This window comes from Neofelis nebulosa, chromosome 16 (genome assembly GCF_028018385.1).
Source record: "Neofelis nebulosa isolate mNeoNeb1 chromosome 16, mNeoNeb1.pri, whole genome shotgun sequence".
NCBI classification, from domain to species: domain Eukaryota; kingdom Metazoa; phylum Chordata; class Mammalia; order Carnivora; family Felidae; genus Neofelis; species Neofelis nebulosa.
In genome coordinates this window covers 36864779-36888418 of record NC_080797.1, presented here as the reverse complement: position 1 = coordinate 36888418, position 23640 = coordinate 36864779, and the positions used below count along the sequence as shown (strand labels likewise).

Below are 23640 nucleotides of genomic sequence, written 5' to 3'. Positions count from 1 at the left end.
GGCATATCTTCTATCAGGCAATGCTACTTTTCAGTCCTATTATTTTTCAATTTAGCATGTATAATTTGTATGTACTGATCATATTTTATCTTTTTAAAAAGCAGAGACCTTGTAACATCCTTTTCCAAAGGTATATGATTCAGATTAAGTGCTAGCATTAACAGTACAATAATCAGTTTGGAGTTTAATAATGAAATAATAAAATAATGCTAAAGTTAGCCTGTTCATTTCTTTTTTTTTTCTTTACATTTACTTATTCTTTGAGAGACATAGAGAGACAGAGCACAAGTTGGGGAGGGGCAGAGAGAGAAGGAGACACAGAATCCAAAGCAGGCTCCAGGCTCTGAGATGTCAACACAGAGCCTGATGCGGGGCTCAGGCTCACAAACCCTGAGGTCATGACTTGAGCCCAAGTCAGACGCCTAACCAACTGAGCCACCCAGGCACCCCTGTTCTTTTCTTTTTAAATCAGGCTTAAAGGAAACAGCCATTTCTTCTCTCCCAAATCATTTAGAATGATTGATTATATCTTCTAGTCTCTACCAAGAACCATTAGGACACTCCCAGACCCCTAACAACTGAGAAAAATACACCAACATCCCAATCATCACTGACATCGAATTGAAGGTAAGGCAATAGAAATGGCACCAGAAGCTACAGCAGTTGAAGATGACCCAAATTGATTGAGTGGACCACAGAGACTGAATCTCTCTCTTTTCTCCTTGGAAGCACTTCTGGAGCAGGGTCAAAATGTAGAGGACTGGAATCTATTGTATGGATTCCCAGAGAAGTGCTGTATCACATGAGTTTTTACAATATTTGTTTTAAATTCCTATTGTTGAATGAAATTCTTTGGTGTTTTGTTTATGTTTGAGTATTTAACCTGTTGGGGTTTTTTTTTTTTTTTTCTGATCACCTGAAAAACATAAAACTCACAGGCTACTTCTGAATCCAGAGCAAATTCTAACATAAATTATAAATTTCCTGATCAAAAGTTCAAACTTAAACTTAAATGGCATCACCTACCAGAACTCGGAAACACTAATTCAGAAAAATGCAAGCCAGAGGCACAGTTATTGTTTGCCTTATTCTGAGTGTGACTCCATGGATGGCATCTTCAAGAGGTTGCATAAAACTGATAGAACATTGTATGCCTTTCCTCAGCACAAATGACCACATCCTGTGCCAGGCAGCATTTTTTCAGTCTCTGTGGTTAAGAACTGGTACAAATTAATGTACAGCTAGGCAGAGCTGGAATGTTAGTTGAAGCTGTGATTTGAATCTCAGAAGTTTTAGACACAGAATTGTATTTCTTGGTCCCTTAAGAATCTAAGACAAAAGGAAAAGATCTCAAACATTCTTTTTTTTTTTCTTTTCTTCCTTTATGAAACACATAGATACACATGTATAATTAACCTAACGTACTCATTTAGTTACTTATTTGACAAATATTTATTGTACACCCTACTATGAGCCAAGTACTATTCTAGGTGCTACAAATATCTAGCAGTGAAAAAGACAGCCCAAGATCCTGGCTCATAAAAGGTAGAAGGATAAAGAAATAAATAAAACTCCAAAATTATCCACGGTAAGTGCCATGCAGAGAATTAAAATAGGGTAGTGTGTTAAAATAACGACTGGATAAAAAAAGAATAGTCACTGGGTTGTTAGGGAAAATCTCTCTGAAGAAATGACATCTAAGATGAGATCTGAGTGACATTCATAAAGGAATAGTGATCGGATTTAGCAACATAAATATTAGCATAAAATGTGTGCAATGTTAATATAAATATAGTGTTCCAAATTCACAAAAAGCCTAGAAGTTTTCCATACTGCTGATACAGACTATATTTGGGTGGCAAGGATAGAGGTGAATTTTTCTTTTTTCTTTCTATGAACTTTCCAAACTGTGGTAAAATATAAAAATATATTTAGTCTTTGTCCCTAGTTCCTGACAGAGTTCCTAAAACCCTTGGAATTTCCTATGTGACAGGAGTGTCTTTTGTTATTCATAACAACCTCCTTTCAATCATACCTGAGTTTATACTAATGAACTTAGGATGGGGTCCTTAGTTAACCTCAGGATGGGGTAGTCACCAGGAAGACCAAGTGGTTAAGGGTTAAGGGTTTCAGTCACAACCACCAAGCTCTGGGAAGGGGAGTAGGGACTGGAGATTGAGTTCTATAAGTACTCTTGAATAATGAGATTCAGAGAGTTTCTGGGTTGGTAAACACATCAAGATGATGGGCGGGTGGTGTGCCCAGAGAGGGCATGGATGGTCTATGCCCCACCACTCCATACCTTTCTCTATGCATCTCTTCCATTTGGCTGTTCCTGAGTTGGTCCTTTATACTAAACTAGAAACATTAAGTAAAAATTTCTCCTAAATTCTTTGAGTCATTCTAGCAACTTATCAAACCTGAGGGGGGTGGGTACGGAAAATCCTTCATTTGTAGCCAAGCTGGAGAGAAGTGCAGGTAACATGGAGACCTGGTAGTTTCAACTGGTATCTAAAGTGAGGGCAGTCTTGTGGGACTGAGCCCTTAACCTGTGGGTTCTGTGGGACTGAGCCTTTAACCTGTGGGTTCTATGCTCCAGGAGTTAGTATGATAACTGAATTGAATTTTTAGTTGCCCAATTGGAGTCTGAAGAATTGGTTGTTGCTGTTGGAAAAGAAAAAAAAAAAAAATCCCAGAATTGGTGTCAGGAGTGGGATTTGCTAGAACAGTCTGGCTCGTGGAAACATGTGGTTTGGGAAGAGAAAGGAAGAAAGAGCAAGAAATTAGGAACTTCTGAGTCCTGGCCATGTGGTGACTCATGTTATGGTTAAGGAGCTATGTTATGATCAGTTACTAAAGGTAAAATTACCAAGGGTTTTCAGAAATGGATCCAATTCCTGGGGAGTGGTTCACTGGGTTCATAAAAAAATGCAAACTAATCGGGAAAAGGTGAAATTGGTTACTATGAAAATGAAATGAAAAGAGAGTTTTGGCTCAAACCTTGATGTTAGACCAAGCTCAGACTTTGGCTGGTTTAAGCTTCAGATATTAGGCTAAAAGCTCCCCAAAAGGTAAAATTTTGAGGTAACAACAGAGAGGACCTCTAAGACCTCTGGTCACCAAAAAGAGAGTTCACATTGAGGGAGGGAAAAACCGAGAAACTATTGAAATCAGGGGGTATAGTGTGAAGGCACCTCATTTTGTGAATCAGTATCATCAGCTTCTTGAAGAACCATTACTAAAATGGACAGTAAGAGTGACTAATTTAGAGCAAGTATATTTGGTTTTGAATTCTACAGAGAAGAAGAACATGTTTGAGTTGATACCCAACCCACAACTCACTATGGAATAATCACAGATGGCTATACATGATCCAGACACACAGCAGTCTGGTGGACTAGATAAAACCACTCTAGGGTCTGTTTACCCTGAGAAGAGGACTGTCTGCCTCCATTTATAAATGCTGAGTGGAACACCGAAGTGTAACAGCTGATATACTTTGTATGTAAGCCATATAGGATTGGCTTTATGATAACAGACATATTCATTCATGGAATGTGCCTGTTACCCTGGTCATGGTAAATGCTGTGGTTTAAAGGGGTATTCTAAGAGCATGCATATTGGATATGGTATGGTGAAGCTGGTAGAGCTATAAGAGGAGATGAGAACAAAGATTTGAAGGAAGAAGTTTATTATACTCACAGGACTCATAGAGGGGTACTGCCACATGCCACACAGGGTCACAGGGGAAAGCACCAGTGCCAGTCAGGAGGCAGAAAAGAGCAGTGAAGGAAATCCTAGGCTAGCGTTTTTATTGGAGTTTATGAGAAAAGGCAAGGTAGGCAGAGTAAATAGTTTAGGATTGGCTGGTTTGAATAATTCTGGAAGACTTTGGGACATAGAATGGTCTCCAGTTATCTGATATACTTCATTGTAAGATGATTTTGGGCAGAGGAAATATTAACTTGGTGTATGAGAGTTAGGTAAGAAGATGGGCGAGACATACAGACTCCAGATTGGTTGATTTGTATATGAAAAGCATGATCTTGGCTAACGCCTCTGCTATCTGTAAGAATTGGCTATCCCCGGGAAAAGCAGCCTTTCCTCAGGTCTGTAAGGACCCCAAATGTCAAAGCATCCAAAATACGAATATAAGACAATACAGTTAATAAAACTGGTCCTGAGGTGAATGGATGCCAAAGAGACAAATACAGAATCTAAGAAAACACAGTTTTCTGCCTTTTTGCACAGGCACCCCGTGTAACCTTCCTGCTGCAAAATCAAGTAACAGTCCAAGAAACCTGAGTGAATCTGCTGCCTTAGCTTCCCCTCTTGGGTTTTACAGATGCTAATAAAAACATTAGGTTAATTAACAAGAAAATGAGAAAAGGCAGAAGGGAGAGTCAAGGGACTTGTCCCAGCAAGGTGGAAAATTGTAAATGGTTATTAAGAAATAAGAAGAATAAAGCAAACATTGGTAAGTCCAAAGCAAAGAAGAAAAATAAAGGGGATAGTCAAAGGACTTATCTCAGCAGGGTGAAAATCTTCAGATTGTTATTAAGAAACAGGATAAAGGAAACATATTGATGGGGTTGAAACAAAGGTCTTAAGGTCTTAAGACAGCAATGTGCAAGGTTGGGTAGACCAAAGGGACCGCCTCCCTTAAAGGGCCCCAAACAAGTCCACTCTTCTCTTCAGTGTACAGGAACTTACAAAGCCAGAAAGCAAAGATTACAAACAGAAATCTGATCTGAAATCAGCTAGGGCAATAGTCGGACAGATTAATCTTTGTCATGACAAAAGGGATGGGCTCAACCTCTAACTAGGGACCTAAAGTCTTCAGCATGTGAAGGGGTAAAATGGTTAGGAGGGTGGAGAAGAAAAGTTTCTGGGACTCCCTGACATGGAAACCTCATTCACTGTGGCTTGTTATGTGAAGCCTTATAGGGGCCTTCAATTTGAGAGAATATAAAAATGTAAGGGTTGATAGGATTAAAGGGGAGGCTTGGTGGAAATTGGACTGTTTATTATTTTTAAGTTTATTTATTTATTTATTTTTAATTTCAAAAAATATTTTATTTACTTTTGAGAGAGAGAGAGAGAGAGAGAGAAAGAGTGAGTGAGCAAGCAGTTTAGGGGCAGAGAGGGAGACACAATCTGAAGCAGGCTCCAGGCTCCAAGCTGTCAGCACAGAGCACAACGTGGGGATCGAACTCACAAACTGTGAGATCATGACCTGAGCCAAAGTCGTACACTTAACCGACTGAGCCACCCAGGTACCCCCAAAATTTATTTATTTATTTTGAGAGACAGCAAGAGCATGCAAGGGGGGCAACGGCAGAGAGAGAAGGGAGAGAGTCCCAAGCAGGCTCTGGCTATTAGCGCAGACCTCAGTGCGGACCCATGTAGGGCTCTATCTCATGAACTGTGAGATCATGACCTGAGCCAAAATCAAGAATCAGATGCTTAACTGACTGAGCCACCGAGGCGCCCCAGAAATAGGCTGTATTTAAAGAAATTGTGCCTCCTTTACCTGAAAGTGTTATGGGAATGGATATTATGTCTGACTGGGAAACATCTCCCTTACTTCATTTTATAAAACTAAAACCTGTTCATAAAGTCCTGATGGAGGCTACAGTTAAGAATGGAAGGGTTGAAAGACTAATGTGAAAGTCTGGAGGAAAGCTGGTATGTTTGAAGTGGCTGCATCTCTTTCACCTGAATGTATTATGGGCATGGACATTGTATCTGACTGGGGGATTGTTTCCATAAGACAGAAGTCATGTAAATCTGTCCTATTAATCGGACATTCTAAATGGGGATGGATAAGCTTGTCCAAGCCCACAGTGTAGAAGAGAAGCTGCAGCGCTGGTGGGGACAGATGATGGGTCCATATGGAGCATAGACTGGGCTTTATGGCAAAAGTCTGCAAGTGTTTCCCAGTGATGACTGTTGGGATGGTGGAATCAAGAATTCCATTTCAGAGGCAATTAGTAGAGGCAATTGAAACTGCCCTATGACTGCAGAAAAAACAATCTTAACATCTGGCATACCCATGATATCGTAGGTGATGTCACAGAAATGCTCTAATGCTTCTGGGAGGGCAATACCCAAGACAGTTCCACAATAAAATGGAAATGGCTTATACAGGATTATGCTACCTGAGGAATGCAAGCAGGAGGTACTGACAAGCAGTGAGCCTCTTCTCTCCTAGGACTGACTTTGGAACTGTATGAGGCTGCCAGATTCTATCATTGCTTAGAAGTGTCTGATAAACAGCTACTGACTGACCAGCAAAGAGCTGCTGGATAGCTGTTCCAAGGTAAATGAACAATATCCTGTTTGGAAGACCACCACTCTGATTGAAGATGTAAAAACATCAGTTCAGTGGGATGAATTACATGCTGTTTTCCTAGCAGTGATGGAAGAATTTTAACAATGACAAAAGCCTCCACATTTTGGTTTTTACCTGATTCATGAGTGATGGCCAGTGGCCAGGCCATATGGATAGGTAGAAGGAAAACTGGTTATTTATTTATTTATTTATTTATTTATTTATTTATTTATAAGGATTATTTATTTAAGTAATCTCTACACCCAGTGTGGGGCTCTAACTCACAACCCTGAGATCAAGAGTCACACGCTCTACTGACTGAGCCAGCCAGGTGCCTTGAAAACTGGTCTTTTAAAGCGATGCCCATATAGGGCATGACCGTATGGAAATCACTACAGGAATCTGAGGAGTGCATTAAAGTAGGACATGTCAATGCCCATCAGAAGAATCCCTTTCCACGTTTGGAAGGGGATTGGAACCAAGTGGATATCACAGTGTACTTACTTGAAGTGGCCAAATGGTGTCCATGAAAGGCATAGACATTTGGGGACCACAGAAATACAGAGGGCTGAATCTGGACATATTCCTTTTGCACTCTCTGAGGCTCAAAATGCCAACAATAACTGTTCTATCTGCCAACAAGAGAGACAGAGGCTTCCGATGGCTATGGGGAAGATTCCTCAGAGGTAAGGCCCTATACATAGCTGGCAAGTGGATTACACTGAACCAATGCCAGTAGCCCCAGGGGGCTTACAAATGGTTTTTGACAGAATAGACACTGACTCTGGACTGTGTATTGCTTACCTGGTTGTAGATGCAAATGGTCAGGGTACTAAAAAACAAAACAAAACCAAAAAAACCCCAAAAACAAACAAATAAAAAAACCCCACAACCCAGATCAGAAGATACTGCATCAATTTGGGCCACCAAATCACATTTCTTTGGGACAAGAACACACTTTACAGTCCATAATGTCAAATGATGGGCAGAGAGATACTGTCCTCAGAAGAATAGTTTCATAGAGAATTGGAACAGGCAACTGAAACACTGGTTGTTTGAAACGGGAACGTGTAGACATGAAGGGCTGGCTGGTTTAGTGTCTTCAAGAATGTGTGCTCACACTTAACATGAGCAGGATTAAGGGAATGTCCCTGTTGATATATTCCTGTTTTTCTGGTGAATCTGGGGAAGAGAGATGGAAGAGGATGCTAGTGTGACTATGCAATTTTTTCCATGGGGGGGAGAAATATTGGTATGACTATAATTCTTCCTAAGAGGAGAGGACACTGGTTTCATGACCATACTTTTTTTTCTTCCTCACATCACCTCAGCTTTCTCTTTCCTACCTGATGCAGTAGTCATAGGACCAGCGCTGCAACAAATGACAGAAACAGAGATGATTCCTAAGCAAGAAACTGTAGCTACAGGTTTGTTGTTTATTTAATTTTTAACGTTCATTTATTTTTGAGAGAGAGTGAGCAGGGGAGGGGCAGAGAGACAGAGACGGAGATACAGAATCCGAAGCAGGCTCCAGGCTCTGAGCTATCAGCATATCGCCTGATGCGGGGCTCAAACTCATGAACCGTGAGATCATGACCTGAGCCGAAGTTGGACACTTAACCGACTGGGCCACCCACACGTCCCAAGTAGCTACAGTGTTAAACCTTTATGTCAGAATTCCTAAAGGCCTGATAGGGTAGGTTGTGCCTTCACTCCATTTGGCAAAACTGAGGTTAACAGTGACTGCAGCTATACTGCTAGTGGCAAAAATAGCCTGCTAGTTCTGTACCTAAGTAACTCTACCCTATATGAACAGGAGTGGATTGAGGGGGAGGCACTTGCTACACTAGTATTGCTGCCTGCAATCTAGACCAGCACAGCAGCTAAACCTCATGTTCCTTCCAAAAGTGGAAAAGTTCAGGTAGATGAAGAGAAGAAGGAATAGTAGCTGAGGGTAAAGGAATCAATCAATGGATTATATAATGAAGGAAATGCACTATTATATTAAAATGCCAAGAGAGGCTCAGAACAAGAAACTTGTAAATATTGTCTCTCAGTTCAATTATACCAGATGCTGAAAAGGTGAAGCCATACATTGCTGAGACCATTCCTGTTTTTGGAACCTGACAAAATCAAATGGAAGGCTGTAAACCTGAGTGACCTCACCCTGGGAGACATTTTCAACCAGAATAATTATTAATGACTGAATGTGACTGTAGTAATGTGCCAGGATCTTGACTTTTACGATCATTTTGTAAAACAAATTTTAGTGTTTTATTTATTTTTGAAAGTGAGCAGGTGAGGGGCAGAGAGAGAGGGAGACACAGAATCTGAAGCAAGCACCAGGCTCTGAGCTGTCAGCACAGAGCCTGGTGTGGGGCTCGAACTCACAAACCACGAGATCATGACCTGAGCCGAAGTTGGATGCTTAATGGACTAAGCCACCCAGGCGCCCCTATGATCCTTTGTTACAAGAGATTCGTGCTCAAAGACCAGTGGGTGGCCTATGGTAAAATACAAAAATATATTTGGTCTTTGTCCCAGGTTCCTGGCACAAGAGTCCTCCCAAACCTTGGAATCTTCCTGAGAGATAGGAGTATCTTTTGTTATTTATAATAATCTCTTTTCAATCACACCTAAGTTTCTGCTAATGAGGCGACTTAGGGTAAGGGCCCTAGTCAGGATGGGCTCATCACCAGAAAGACAAAGTGATAGGGGGGCACTGGGTAGGTTCTGAAGATTGAGCTCTATAAAAAGTCTTAAACATACTTTCCCTTATGCATTTCTTCCATTTGGCTGTTCTTGAATTGTATCCGTTATGATAAACTAGTAATAGTAAAGCACTTTCCTAAATTCTCTGAGTCATTCTAGCAACTTATCAAACCTGAGGAGAGTGGGTGTGGAAAATCCTGCATTTGTAGCCAACCTGGACAGAAATGTAGGTAACATGGAGACCTGGTAGCTTCAACTGGTGTCTAAAGTGAGGACAGTCTTGTGGGACTGAGCCTTTAACATCTGGGTTCTTTGCTAATTCCAGGAGTTAGTATGAGAATTTAATGGAATTGTGGGACACCCAGTTATTCTCTGAAGAATTGGAGAATTGGTTGTTGGTGTTGGGAAATACCCCACAATTTCCATAATGAACATGTATTATTTTTACAACAGAAAAGGGTCAAATAAACATTTTAGAAATGAAGTTAGTATAACTTGAATACTGAATAAGCACCTTAAATTCTCAAAGTTTGCTGATACCCTTTAGCAAATTATTAAATATTAATATTCGTAAAATGAACAAAAATTACTTTCAACTCAACCCACAAATGCAAGTTTCTGATTTCTTCCACATATTTAGCCTCAACCATATCTATAACCATTTTTAGTCTGTACTCAGTGGCTCACCTCCTATATCTTCATCTTCATTGGTTGGGCCTTCCACACTGTCTGCATTTTCTGTTTCATGAGGTTTGGTTAAATCGTAGTCATTCAAAATCACTGGACCTTCTAGGAGATAAAAAGAATTTTAACTATTCAGTCAAATTTTAAAGAGTTTTTATAAACATGTATTAAGTAGACTCCCATTTCAGCACAGTATCTCAATGATAGACAGAATTCTTTCATATATACACCAAGTGGAATATATGTGATAACTCTTGAGGTTTAGAAATATGCCCAGGGTGCACCTGAGTTAAAATGTATTCATATTCCTTCCTGACAGAAATCCTCTCTCTTTTGATATGTCTCACAATATTCAGTAGGATGCTGTTGTTATTTATGACCAAGAAGTATTTGTGTAGTGATGGGAAATACTGAGCTCAAAAATACTGGCATAATCTGATTTGGGAAGATGCTTTCCTAAAAGGAAACCCATATGCAACTGTATATCAAATCCTATTTTCCTTTTCTGTTCACATTATAAATGTGATTCTGTGGAAAACATATTGGCCCTCAAGTTCCTTTATTTCTTTGAACATTTACTAAATGCTGACAAGGCTATAGATATGAAAAAGTAATAATTCCTATCCTCAAGGAGCTTATAATTGGCAGATATAGATTAAGACAAGATCATAAGTATAATGCAGACTCAGACAAGAGAGTAAGGGAAATACAAAGTATTATGTGAGTTCACAAGTGAAAGGGAGCAGACATAATAAAAGCATGCTTAAATAAACAGCAAACTTGTTAAAAATCAAGTTTAACAGAAATATACTTTTGTACAATAAATATTGATATTATTAGACATTAGAAAAAAGGAACAATGTGGTGTATTATTTCATGTACAAGCATAGTAGCTTAAAAAGATATTAACAAAAGAAATAAACTAAAAACTTATTCATTTTCAAACTCTTTTCTTTTTTAAATTTTTTTTTAACATTTATTTATTTTTGAGATAGAGAGAGAGCATGAACAGGGGAGGGTCAGAGAAAGAGGGAGACACAGAAGCTGAAACAGGCTCCAAGCTCTGAGCTGTCAGCACAGAGCCCGACGCGGGGCTCGAACCCACGGACCACAAGATCATGACCTGAGCCGAAGTCGGACGCTTAACCGACTGAGCCACCCAGGCGCCCCTCTTTTCTTTTTTTTAACGTTAATTTATTATTTTGAGAGAAAGAGAGACAGAGCATGAGCAGTGGAGGGGCAGAGAGAGAGGGAGACTTGGAATCCAAAGCAGGCTCCAGGCTACGAGCCATCAGCACAGAGCCCGACATGGAGCTTGAACCTACGAACCGTGAGATCATGACCTGAGACAAAATTGGATGCTTAACTGACTGAGAGACCCAGGTGTCCCTCTATCAAACTCCTTTCTAATGTTTATAAAATATTTATTGAGTACCTACTACATACAACAAATAGTCAAAGAAACTGAATCCTGTGGCATTTACGCTAGGTGAAATAGGGAAAGTGACTAGAAACTCTGCAGTGGTATTCCTTCCAGCTCACCAGTGACCGAATAGATGGAGCAGGACTTGTGCTGGAATACAGGAGTAAAATAGAAACATATTTCATAAAATCCATGACTAACAGATGCTGAAAATATGGTTATCATGGACTCATGTTTTGATTTATAAACACATTAAGCTCCTAACTTCTGCATATTGTAACATGTACTCTATGAACAATAAGACACTGTTCTAAATAGTAGTTCACTTTTCTCAAGCTTAAAATGATTAACATAAAGTGCACACCTGAACAACTAACATGAGGTCCTGGTTCAATTAAAATATAAGGTTATAATTGATAATAACAAAAAGGTACTCCAGTGGTTAATTTTGTAATGTAGCACAAATTATGATCCAAACAAAGTGGGTTAATCAATCTAGGAAACATGGAAGTTATTTTTAGGAAATAGATTATTTTAAATGTCTCTAGTTTATTCTGGAGCAGGAGTCAGCAAACTATGGCCTGAGAGCCACAAGCAATGGCTTGTTTTTATATGGGCCCAGGAAGTAGGAATGGTTTGTACATTTTTAAAAGGTTGCAAAAAACATAAAGAGGAATATGTGACAGAGATCCTATATTGCCCACAAAGTCTAAAATATTTACTATCTTGCCATTCACAAAAATTTTGCTGACCACTATCTAGAGTGAAAAGCACAAGCTGATGAAACATAAGCTACTACATTGGTCAACAAAAACTGCTTTTATTTAAACTAGTCAGTTAAAAATAATTAAAAGGAAAAAAAAAAAACCAGTGATCAACATTAGGTTTGGCCCTATGATGCCAAATAATTTATATAATGTAAATGGATGAGTTATTTTTGTATCAGAAAGAGACAACTATGTTTTTTCCCAACACATTTCTATAGCATTTTTACTATAATCAGAATATTTATCTTTCTTTGGTAATTTCAGTAAAGGTATATTTCTAGAAAGGAAAGACCTGATGTTACCTGTGGGCACAGGCTGTTCCTGAGTGCTTTTCAGTTCCACATTTGGTTTTATATCTGAAAAGAAAAGGATTATAAATATTAGCTACTTAATTTTTTTTCAGATTTGAGGATTCTAAATTTAATAAGGATATTATTTTGGAAGCTTTAGCAGATTTCCCCTTCAGAGCAGGACTGTTCTTTTCCTCTACCCTCCCTAAAAAGTACCTCAAGGAGAATAAAAGGAATTATTTACACAGCAATTGTATTGTAAAGAGATTAAGAGGAAAAAAATTAGAACTTTATACTTAACATTTCTAGTACTTTTCTTTTTTTTCCTGAAGACTTGAGTTCCCATCTGGTATTATCTCTCTTCAGTCAAAAGAGCTTCCCTTAGCATTTCTAGTAATGCAACTATGTGAGTGACAACTTTTCTTAGTTTACATTTATTTGGAAATATCTTTATTTTGCCCTCAATTTTAAAGGATATTTTTACTTGATACAGAATTCTGGGTTGACAGTTTTCTTCCAGCACTTTAAAGATGACATTCTACTACCTTCTAGGCTCTATTGTTTCTGATGAGAAGTCAGTGATAGTTGTATTATTGCTTTCCTATATACAATGTATTCTTTTTCTCTGAATGCTTTCCAGATTTTCCCTTTACCTTTGGTTTTCTGCAGTTTGACTATGATATGCCTACATATGATTTTATTTGAATTTATCCCACTTGGCCCTCTCTCTCACTGAGCTTCTGTAAAATTATGTTTTTCACTAAACTTGAGAAATTTTCAGTTATTATTTCTTCAAATAGTTTTTCTTCTCCATCCTCTTGCTCCTTTCCTTCTAGGACTTCAACTGCATATATGTTAGACTTTTTAATATTTCCCCACTTCCCCTGAGGCTCTGTTCTTCCCCAACCCCAATGTTTTATTTTCTCTGTTGTTCAGATTGAATACTTTCATTGATATACCTTCGAATGCACTTACTCTTTCTTCTGTCATCTTGATTTGTTGTTAAGTCTGTCCAATGAGTTTTCTATTTCAGATATTATAATTTTTAGTTCTCAGATTTCCATTTTGTTCTTTTGTCATAGTTTCTCTGCCAAGATTTCCTATTTGTTAATTCATTACAAGCATATTTTCCTTTACATCTTTGAGCATAATTAGCATAACTATTTAAGATTCTTGCCTTCCAATTCCAATACCTATGTCATCTTGGGGTCAGTTACCATTGACTTCCTTTTATCTTGAGTATGGGTTACATTTTCCTGCTTCTTCATATGACTTAATAATTTTGGATTGTACCCTGGACATTATAAATGATATGTTACAGAATTTGTGGATTCTGTTATGTTCCTCTGAATAGTATAGGAAGTTTTTTTTCTTTGTTCACTTTACTTTTTAAAGCATGCAGTTAACTTACATAGGTTCAAACTTGAATTTTGTTTCATTATAGTGAGCAGCACTGAAGGTAACCAAATGTCCCAGAATGCCTGGGATTGAGGGTTTTTCCAGAACAGAGAACTTTCACAGTCTCAGGGAAATTGGTTGGTCTTGGAGAGGCATAAATCTCTGTTCAATATTTTAGCCTCAGATGGGCTGCTCAGAGCATGACCCATATATGTGTGGTTCAAGAATCAGCTAGAGATCTGGATTAGCCAGAAAATTTATAGATAAAAAATCCCTCTCTGCCTTTTTCACACCAGGATTTCCCTCCTTCCTTCCCAGCTGCTGTGGCTGCTATGACTTTTTAAGTCAGTATAACTATGGATTATCTACTCAAGTTTTGGTCACCCCAAGGCTAAAATTGATGCCAACCCTTGAGTTAAAACAAAGAACCATAAAAGCAGGTTGTTTTTGTCATTTTCCTATGCCTTCAGGTAATAGATTTTTTCATATTTTGTTCAGAATCTATCACTCCATTGCTAGAAAATCTTCTTTGTTCCTTATTTTAATAATGATCATATACCCAAAACTGTTCAGGATAGTATTAATTTCAAATATTCTATACTATTATCCAGTCTTATTTCAATTTTTGTCTTGAAAAATATAGTTACTCTGCTTACATTCTAATTTTAAATTTTTGACATATTATCCATTAGATGATAGTGCCAAAGCATAAAGGCAGGGAAAATACACATTTTTAAAAAAATTTTTTTTAACGTTTATTTATTTTTGAGACAGAGAGACAGAGCATGAACAGGGGAGGGGCAGAGAGAGAGGGAGACACAGAATCTGAAACAGGCTCCAGGCTCTGAGCTGTCAGCACAGAGCCCGACGTGGGGCTTGAACTCACAGACCGTGAGATCATGACCTGAGCCGAAGTCGGACGCTTAACCGACCGAGCCCCCCAGGCGCCCCAATACACATATTTTTTAAATAAGCAAAGGGGCACCCTAGTATGGGGTGTCAAAACCCAAGATGTGGAAGAAGAATGTCCATGTAAGGAATGGAAGCAGCCCAAGGCAGGCTGTGTGAGAGTATGACTATATGGAGTGGGAAGTCTGAATGAAGTAAGGAAGGATTCTACATGGCAGACAGCATGTAAATCAGAGCATGAGTAGGCTAAAGAGGGCATTCAGGCTGGAGAATTGCCTCATGTGCAGTACTGGAGTCCAAGAGGGATAAAAAGGGTATCCAAGATAAGGGATAGCCTAGTATGAATCAGAGCCTGAGCATAGTGAATAGGACATTTGTACATAGAGGTGGTCTGGTGTGGGTTTTCAGAGCCTAAATGGGTGTGAGCAAGGTACCCACGTGGGGACAGTGGGGAGAGCTTCTATGCGCAGGAGCACTCCAGTGCAAAGTTCAGAACTTGAGAGGGGTGAAGAAGGGATCCACTTACTAGGTATAGTTTTACATGGAGGTGTCAGAGCCTGAGCAGTTGAAAAGGGTGTCCAATAGCATAGTGGCTATGGTACAGGATGTAAGAACCCAAACGAGGCAAGGAAAGCATCTGTGCTGATGAAGGGATGGTAGTGGCAATGGATGATTAGTTATATAAAGGAGGATTGATCAAATAAGTGACTACAATAAGGTAATAAGAGCCGGGTTTTTCTCTGTCAGAGAAGGGAGTTACAAATATGGAAGCCTGTGGTACTGTACTGGAAATGAAGGTACTGGTGTGAATGCATGGCTTCTACTCTACATAAATAAATATAAAATATAGATGTCTACGTGTATGTATGGATATACATACATATAATCCCTAGCCCTGTCCACTGAGAGCACCTGGGAGTGGTAACACTACACCAACTTCTAGCATCCAGATATTAACTTCTAAATTTTTTTAATTTTTTTTTTTTTGAGAAAGAGAGAGCATGCAAGCGTGTGTGGGGAGGGACAGAGAGAGGGAGAGAGAATCCCAAGCAAGCTCCACACTGTCAGTGTGCAGAACCTGATGCGGGGCTCAATTTCATGAACTGCGAGATCATGACTTGAGCCAAAACCGAGAGTTGGACACTCCACTGACTGAGCCACCCAGGTGCCCCCAGATATTAATTTCTAAATATCATTCTCCATTTAAAGGATCCAGGCTTCTTGGAGAAATGGCTTATTCTAGGGTTTGGGCAGGGAAAAGTACATAATGGGTCTGGAACATTTTGTTGTGTCACAAAGCATGGAAGTGCCTACAGAATGAAGAGGATATATTAGAAGATATAGACATTATCTTGAAGGGGTTTCCACTGGCCAAATCTGAGACAGGGAAGTATCAAAATAAAAATGATGGTATTGGATTATAACTCATTGAAAAAAAAAACAAATTCATGAGTCCAAATTGACATTAATAAGTAAATAAAATGAAAGTCAGATGATGAATGGAGTATTTATACAGTTTCAAAGTGTTTCTTCCAAAATACCTATTATTACAAAGATGAAAAGAGCAACCACATAGTAAACAACTTGGTAGACACCATGGTAATTGAACAAAGTGATCATCATCAGTAACACGACAAATGAAAATTATGTGCCATCCGAACACAGCATCACTTCTATGATACTGCTGCCAAAACACATAACATGAATCTAACCATGAGAAAATGAACTCTAACTGAGGAATAGTTTACAAAATAACTGGCTTGTAATCCTCAAAAGTGTCAAGTCATGAAAGACTGAGGAACTAAGAAACTGTTCCAGACTGAGGAGAGTGAAGAGACTTGACAACTAAATACAATGTGTGATTGTGAGCTGAATCCTCCTGCAATAAATAACACTGCAGAAACAAATGGACAAATCTGAATGGGTCTGAGGATTAAATGGTAGTAATGTACCAGTGTTAATTTCCCGATTTGGACGTTGTTTTGTGGTTATATAGAAGAAGTATACTTTAGTACGTTAAAGTATTCAAGGATTATAGGGCACTGTGTCAGCAACCTATTCTCAAAGCTTCTGAAAAAAAAATTTTGTACTATATCACAACTTCTCTGTAAGTTTGATAGTATTTTTTTAAGTTTAAAAAAAAGCTAAACGTGAAACTTTTAACCTGCACACTAAAGGGATTCTTAACAGGAAAAAAAAAAAGAAAAGAAAAAAAAAACTAGCTCAAAGGTTTCACATAAACAACCTTCATGTGAAAATATTCTTTACTTACTACAGAGCTAGATGGCTTTTAATTTGGTGACCTAAAGGAAAAAGGTCCCAGCCCCTGAACCTTTTAAACCCCCTGACAGTGACATTTAAATAGCTCTCAATATTTTTTCAAGTGGCCTTTGTGTGCTACAAATAACACCAGAAACAAATGAGTACAGTTTCTAAGAGAAAAAGGAGATTCTGACTACCTTAGCATTCAGAACTTGAAGGAAACATTAAAACCATCTATTATCAGGCTACATGGATATTCTTCTTGGGTAGTAAAAAATATTTATTATTTTTTTTCTTTTTTTTCAACGTTTTTTATTTATTTTTGGGACAGAGAGAGACAGAGCATGAACGGGGGAGGGGCAGAGAGAGAGGGAGACACAGAATCGGAAACAGGCTCCAGGCTCCGAGCCATCAGCCCAGAGCCTGACGCGGGGCTCGAACTCACGGACTGCGAGATCGTGACCTGGCTGAAGTCGGATGCTTAACCGACTGCGCCACCCATGCGCCCCAGTAAAAAATATTTAAAACACAGGACAAAAGAAATTGAAGTACATTTTTTGCACCTGAAATCAAAGGTCCTTATAAAATGATGAAGCCCAGTAGTAGACAGACAGTGAAAGGAATTCCAACTGAAGACCAGAAACCTGTTAAATATTTCTAAGTACAGTAAAACTTTCCAGTTTTTAATGGGTCATTTTGTAATTTCTTTACACTTCAGTACAAAAAAAAATGCTTCAAAATTTTTCTATTTGAAATATAAATATTTTTAATGTTAAATTACTGCCATCTTTTTAATATGTTGGCAGTCAACATAGCTTTACAATATTTTCCAAAAGAATGCTCTAGAAAGTTAAGAATGAAGGGTCCCTGTATTGCTTTTGAAATATAGTTTCCTGTACCAATGTTTATCATAACTGGTGCAGATGATAGAAGAATCCCAGAGTGTGTTAATTTTGTTCAAATATAAGTCTCCTCATTTTCTACATCTCTCCTGTTACTTGAATAGGTAAATCATACTCCTGCCTCAAGACCTTTTCATTTACCTTTCCTTCTGACCAGAATGCTCTTCCCCCAGATCACCATGTGGCCAGTTTCCTCTCTTCATTCAGATGTGTGCTCAAAAACCACCTTACCAAACAAGCTTTACCTAACTATCCTATACAAAAACATCATCCTCTGTTGGGGGAGGGGGGAGGGTGAAACAGGTGATGGGGATTAAGAGTACACTTATCATGATGAACATTAAGTAATGTATAGAATTGTTGAGTCACCATATTGTACATCTGAAACTAATATAACACTGTGTTAACGCTACTAAAATTAAAATTTTTAACTTAATTAAAAATTAAAAAAAATAAAATGTCATCCTCCATTGTCACTTTCTTTTCTCTTACCCTGCCTTATTTTTCTTCATAAAATTTCTTCATTGTCACCACCTGACATATATACACATATATTTGTTACTTTTTTAACCTATCTCCCTCTAACAGAATGTAAGTTCATGACAACAGGAATGTTGTCTGTATTTTTTATTACTATTTTGCTGTATCTTCAGGTCCCAAAATAGTGCCCAACCATGATGGGCACTCAATAAATATTTATTGAATGAACACATGAATTTTTATACCTCTATTATTGATCCTTATAGACACTCTAGATCAAAGTTCTGCAAACTACAGCTTACCACCTGTTTTTGTATAGCATGGGAAATAAGAGTGGTTTTTACATTTTTAAATGGATAAAACAATCAGAATACTGTTTCATGCCCCTGGAAAATTATATGAAATTCAAATTTCAGTATCCAAAAATAAAGTTTTATTGGCACACAGCCAAACTCATTCATTTACGTGTTGTCTATGGCTGCTTCTGTACTCCAATGGAGTACATAGCTGAAAAGTTGCAACAGAGACTATATGACTCACAAAGCCTATAAAAGTCACTATCTTGTCATTTACAGAAAAGTTTACCAAGCCATGCTCTAGATCTATTACTAATACTAATACTGTATCATCCAATACAGTAGCCACCAGCCACATGTGGCGATTTAACTTTAAACGTAAATTAATTAAAATTAAAAATTTAGTTTCTCAGTTCCACCACCCACATTTCAAGTACTCAACAGAACATGCGGCTAGTGGTTACTATACTGGACAGCATAGACAAGGAACCTTTCCATCATCACAGAAAGTTCTACTGAATGGCACTGCTCTAGATTTTAGAATATCCTGCTGTTGCTTGGGATACCACTGCAAAGCTATTTCTTTAAAACAAACATTAAAACTCTGGATCAGGAAAAAAATAAATCAAACCACATATAAAAATTAAATACCAAGAAAAAATCAAAGATATTATACCAGGAAACAATTTAACAATGGCAATCTTCTATCAATATTTCCAAAATTCCTATAGTTGGAATTTCAGGAAAAAGTTGTAGTTTTCATTAATGTAGTAATCAACGATATAAAGCATCTAGACAACACCTTCCATACTGACTGAAACATTAATGTGACTTTTTTGGAGGGTAAAATAAAATAAAATAAAATAAAACACCACATGATGCCAAACATCCAGATAAAATATTTTAAAGCATACTCACATGTATGTGCACAAATATACTTAGCATCATATTTCCATTAGGATTTTTTTGGTATCGTTTGATAAAACCAATTTTCTTATCTCATTTAAAAGCCAAAATTATAATCTAGCAGAAAACCCTAGCAAACACTCTTTTCATATCATTTGTCCTCCTGCCCTTCCTACAACTAAATAACCAATCTCCTCATATGTTTTAATTAAATCGTTAGTGTTTTCCCTTGACCTTTAAATAACAAACGTTATAAAAATTATATCTATTCTATTACTGAGATGGCTGACAAACTAATTTGACTGGAAAATTAAAGGTTATTTCTTCTGTAGCTTTCCAAGTACTCCAGAGTCTCAAAGCTTTACTAGCAATCTCAAATTGTTTTCTACCAGTATTGAAAACAAGCCTTCATCATATGTTTGCTGAGAAATGACACTTTCCAATTTGTTTTTATTCCTTCAGATTCTCTTTTCATTGGCGAAGATGCCATTTAAAACAATTTCACTAGTTAGAATTTTTGTTAAGATACTAAGATTTTGGGGGCACCTGGGTGGCTCAGTTGGTTAAGTGTCTGACTTTGGCTCAGGTCATGATCTCATGATTTGTGAGTTTGAGACACGCATTGGGCTCTGTGCTGACAGCGCAGAGCCTGGAGCCCACTTTGGGTTCTTGTTTCCCTTTCTCTCTTCTCCTTCCCTGCTCATGCTCTGTCTCTCTCTCTCTCTCCTTCAAAAATAAATAAACATTCAAAAATAAAAAAAGATACTAAGATTTTTCTCAGAGATTCTAGCATTTTATGCACTGCTAAATGAAAGGGGGTAGATAACAAATAAAATTTAAACTTGGAAATGGCAGCAGTCTGGTTAATAGAGATTTCATCAAAGTTCACGTGTGAAAGTTTTTACTTCTTAACTCTAAAATAAATTATCTATGAACAAAACCAAATATTTTCATTAGCAACAGAATTTGTAACCATATTTTTAACTCAAGTGGTTGTAAACTTGCCTTTATTTTGATACTATTAAGTAACTGACATTCAATGAAGAATATCAGCTAACAAAATTCTATTCTTAGTTTCAGAGATCAGATTTTATTCACTAGTCTGTTTTCCTGGTAGGAAGTGTAGGTGCTAAAGGTGAGCAAAATGTCAAATTTTAGAAAGAATCCTGTACCAAGTGCGACAGCTGCCTGTAGCATTGGTCCCTGACAGCTGCCAGAAAACTGTCTCTGAGTGTTGACACTCCTTTTTATCTTCATAACGGTAAACTGACTCCCCTATCCTCATGCCTCTTAAAAAAAAAACAAAAAAGCTTTCTCTTCTCTAAAAGGTCCACTTTTAATTTTTTTAACTAAAAGCTTAGGAAACTGAGTCATTGACTACAAAAATGTGTTCGACAATAACAAAATTAACACTTAGTACTATAAATGCGGCAACAGAAGGGTGAGCTACTATTTCTGAAAGGTCTTTCTCTAATTCTCTTAATACTACCAGGTATAATCATTCCTGGAATCTTACCACACAGGATTAGTTATGCTTTTTAGTTTATTTATTTATTTTTGAGAGAAAGAGAGAGACAGCACGAGCACGTGGGTGAGCGGGGGAGAGGCAAAGAAAGAGGGAGAGAGAATCCCAAGAAGGCCCATGTGCTGTCAGCATGAAGCCCAATGGGGGGATTGATCTCACAAACCATGTGAGTTCATGACCTGAGCTGAAATCAGAGTTGGATGCCTAACTGACCCAGGCTCCCCAAGAATAGTTCTGTTTAATGAAAAATGATCCTTATAACCTAATGAAATTAAAATATAAGAATTGGAGTGGATATGTTAGCTATCTTACCTCTTCTTCCTCTGCTACCTGAATTTCCTCCAATACCCCCTTATTTGGGTTGCACAGCCTCTGCTTACACACTTCCAATAATATAGAATGTTATTCCTTGCCATTTCAGAAAAGCTCTAATGGTTAAAAAAAAGTTCCTCCTTAAATATAGATAGCTGAACTCAAATTTCCTGAAATGTACATTTCAGGTCCAAGTTCAGCTCTCTGGAAACATACAGGATAAGTTATCACTCAGATGCTAACACTTTCACTCATGGTTAGAGCTTTCTTCTGAACCTGGTTTTGTTTGCTTGTGGTTCTCCAAAAATGTGACATCAACCACTTAGCCCAGTAGTACAAATGAAGATTTCATATTATCTCATAGCATCTCTGGAAGATAAACAGGTGCAATGGCATTTATTATCTCCCCATTATATAGACAAAATTCAAGACACAAAGAAAGACAAAAAATATAAAGTCACGTAATTGTCTAAGGGTACAATGTCAGTGACACATTAAGAAGCAGGATTCATGTCTTGAATTTCCCTTTTGTTTCAAAAAATTTAAATAATGTTTAAAGTGATTTCCTATATAGATTACAGATTTTAGAAGAAGGCCAAAACTAGAAAAGATTTCAGACCTAATAATTTCAAACACTTCAGTTGACTATGATTGAGGGGAAAGGAAGATATAAAATGAGAGTAATTCCTCTACTCTCATGAGGAATACTTCCTTTCATGTCATGAAATACTTCCTTTCCTTCTTCTACCTTGGACTAAGGTAAAGGTTAAGAAATATCAAGATTACTGGGTGCCTGGGTGGCTCAGTTGGTTAAGCATCTGACTTCAGCCCAGGTTCATGATCCTGTGCTTTGTAGGTTCGACCCCCGCATGGGGCTCTATGCAAACAGCTCAGAGCCTGGAGCCTGCTTCGGATTCTGTGTTTCCCTCTCTTTCTGCCCCTCCCCTGCTTGCACTCTGTCTCCCTGTCTCCCCCAAATAAATAAACATTAAAAAAATAAAAAATAAATAAATATCAAGATTACTTCTCTAAGGACACCAGATCAAATACAGCCCACATCACCATTCCAGTTTTTCCTACCTTATTCTTTTTTAATAAAATATCCTATTTCCCAACTAGATTAAATGTCTAATGAGGAAATTATAGACTGTTGGTTACAGGTCTAAAACAGCAAATTCAATATCTAGTGTTATTTTCCTTGGAAGGTCAATTACTCTAAAGTTGTAGAAAAATAAATACATATTCATTTTGCCACAGATATCACATGCCACCAAATGAATATATATAGAGAAAAGGAAGAATGGTATTTCATGTCATTGCTACTTAAAAAAATATGTTAGGGGTACCTGGGTGGCTCAGTCAGTTAAGTGTCCGACTTCGGCTCAGTTCATGATCTCATAGCTTGTGGGTTCAAGCCCCTCATCAGGCTCTGTGCTGACAGCTCAGAACCTGGAGCCTGCTTTGGATTCTGTGTCTCCATCTCTTTCTGCCCCTTCCTGCTCAAGTTCTGTCTCTGTCTCTCTCTCAAAAATAAACATTAAAAATTTTTTTACATGTTTGTGTTAAAATGATTGAATCCAACATTCTCCAAGTAAGATTTTCATTTTAATTGCAAAATGTCTAGTTTCTGTTATAAAATAATTGGGGTCAAAAACAGAATCAACAAAACAGATGAACATATGGGAAAGGAGGAAAAAGACAGAGAGAGGGAAGCAAACCATAAGAGACTCCTAATGATAGAGAACAAACTAAGGGTTGATGGAGGGAGGTGGGGATGGGCTAGATGGGTGATGGGTATTAAGGACAGCACTTGTTACGATGAGCACTGGGTGTTATATGTAAGTGATGAATCACTAAATTCTACTCCTGAAACCAATATTACACTATACACTAACTAACTGGAATTCAAATAAAAATTTGAAAAAACAGAATCATTAAAGTGGGTAATAAACCTAAATGTGAAAGCTAAAGCAATCAAATTTCTAGAGGAAAACTCAGGAGAATATTTTTATGGTCTTAGAGTAGGCAAGTATTTCTAAACAGGATGTGAGAGGCACTCAATCCTCCCCCCAAAAATTTAATATATTAGTCTTAAAGTTAAAAAAAAATCTATTTATCAAATAGATTAAGAAAATAAGCAAGTTACAAACTGGAAGAAAAAATTTGCAATACACATCTGACAAAATACATGTTTCTAAAATATTATTTTATTTTATTTTTTATTAAATTTTTTAATGTTTATTTTTGAGAAAGAGAAAGAGAGAGAGAGACAGAGCACAAGCAGGGGAGGGACAGAGAGAGAGGGAGACACAGAATCTGAAGCAGGCTCCAGGCTCTGAGCTGTTAGCACAGAGCCTGATGCGGGGCTCAAACTCACGAGCAGTGAGATCATGACCTGAGCCAAAATCAGATGCTTAACCAACTGAGCCACCCAGGCGCC

The 23640-nt window shown here is 37.8% G+C and overlaps 1 protein-coding gene across 2 annotated transcripts in view; it reads right to left on the bottom strand.

Annotated features, from left to right (window-relative positions):
* IKZF3 (IKAROS family zinc finger 3) overlaps positions 1 to 23640 on the bottom strand; it is a 95259-nt gene that overhangs the window by 57602 nt on the left and 14017 nt on the right. The window contains exons 2-3 of one of the 2 annotated variants that reach the window (XM_058703199.1): positions 12223 to 12276; positions 9734 to 9832 (exon numbers count right to left, since the gene is read on the bottom strand). In XM_058703199.1, coding sequence (XP_058559182.1) covers positions 9734 to 9832; positions 12223 to 12276 — 153 coding nt within the window. Of the gene's footprint in view, positions 1 to 9733; positions 9836 to 12222; positions 12277 to 23640 lie in introns of both variants that reach the window. The other variant, XM_058703198.1, reaches the window with a different exon arrangement.